At 60.2% G+C, this 1283-nt stretch overlaps 1 protein-coding gene across 1 annotated transcript; it reads left to right on the top strand.

Annotated features, from left to right (window-relative positions):
• Positions 1–538: 538 nt before the first annotated feature.
• Positions 539–1007, top strand: LOC106900469 (myosin-7; the record flags this gene model as incomplete). The annotated part of the gene is made up of 2 exons (XM_014962546.1): positions 539–637; positions 732–1007. Coding segments are annotated over 2 exons (375 nt in total), but the record flags the coding sequence as incomplete, so codon positions are not given.
• Between the last annotated feature and the right edge of the window lie 276 nt (positions 1008–1283).

The following is a 1283-nucleotide window of genomic DNA, read 5'->3' on the forward strand; positions in this document are numbered from 1 at the left end:
CCTCCATCTTGGAGGGTCTTGGGCTTCTTGTGGGGTGGGTTCCTCAAGGTTCTTCTCCACCTGGAGGACCTTGGGAGGACCTTGGAGGGTCCTGGGGGCTTCTGCTGGGTTGGGTTCCTCAAGGTTCTCCATCTGAAGGACCTTGGAAGCTTCTTCTGGGGTGGGTTCTCCAGGTTCTCCTCCACCTGGAGACCCTGGAGGGGGGAGGGAAGGTCTTGGGCTTCACCTGGGTTGGGTTCCTCAAGGATCTTCACCTGGAGGACCTTGGAGGGTCCTGGGTTGGGTTCCTCAAGGTTCTCCTCCATCTTGGAGTGTCTTGGGCTTCTGCTGGGTTGGGTTCCTCAAGGATCTTCACCTGGAGGACCTTGGAAGGTTCTTCTGGGTTGGGTTCCTCAAGGTTCTCCTCCACCTGAAGACCCTGGAGGTGCCAAGGCAGCTCCGAGCTGGAGGCCGGAGCAAGATGTGGGTCCGTCAGCCCCATGTCCACCTCCATGAGGTCTTCTCCACCCTCCCCCCCCCCCCCCCCAAAACCGAGAAGAAGATGGAGAGCGACCTCTCCCAGCTGCAGACGGAGGTGGAGGAGGCCATCCAGGAGTGTCGCAACGCCGAGGAGAAGGCCAAGAAGGCCATCACCGACGTGAGTTTGGGTGGGATGGAAGACCACCATCTTGGAGAACCTTCTTGGATGGAGAAGATGGAACTTCTGGTGGTGGTGCTTCTTGCTTCTCCAGGCGGCCATGATGGCGGAGGAGCTGAAGAAGGAGCAGGACACCAGCGCCCACCTGGAGAGGATGAAGAAGAACATGGAGCAGACGGTGAAGGACCTTCAGCTGCGGTTGGACGAGGCCGAGCAGTTGGCCCTCAAGGGGGGGAAGAAGCAGCTCCAGAAGTTGGAGACCAGGGTCAAAGAGTTGGAGGCCGAGCTGGAGGCCGAGCAGAAGAGACACGCCGAGAGCGTCAAGGGCCTCCGCAAGGCCGAGAGGAGGGGCAAGGAGCTCACCTACCAGGTTGGGGGGCGGGGGAGATGTGGGGCAGGAGGGGGGAGGGGCCGTGGGGTGGCCGTGGGACATGGGGTTGAAGATGTGGAGTCATCTAGAAGGTGGTGGACCTCCATGGGAAGAGGGAGATGGAGACGATGAGGAGGATCTAGAACCTCTTTGACCCCATGGGGAGAAGGATGTGGGTCACCTGGACCTCTTTGACCAGGTGTAGGGTGACCTAGAACGTGGTGGACCCACATGGGGAGAAGGATGTGGGTCACCTGGACCCCCTTCTGCCCCATA

The sequence above is a fragment of the Calidris pugnax genome, unplaced genomic scaffold (assembly GCF_001431845.1).
Source record: "Calidris pugnax isolate Ruff unplaced genomic scaffold, ASM143184v1 scaffold2229, whole genome shotgun sequence".
NCBI classification, from domain to species: Eukaryota; Metazoa; Chordata; class Aves; order Charadriiformes; family Scolopacidae; genus Calidris; species Calidris pugnax.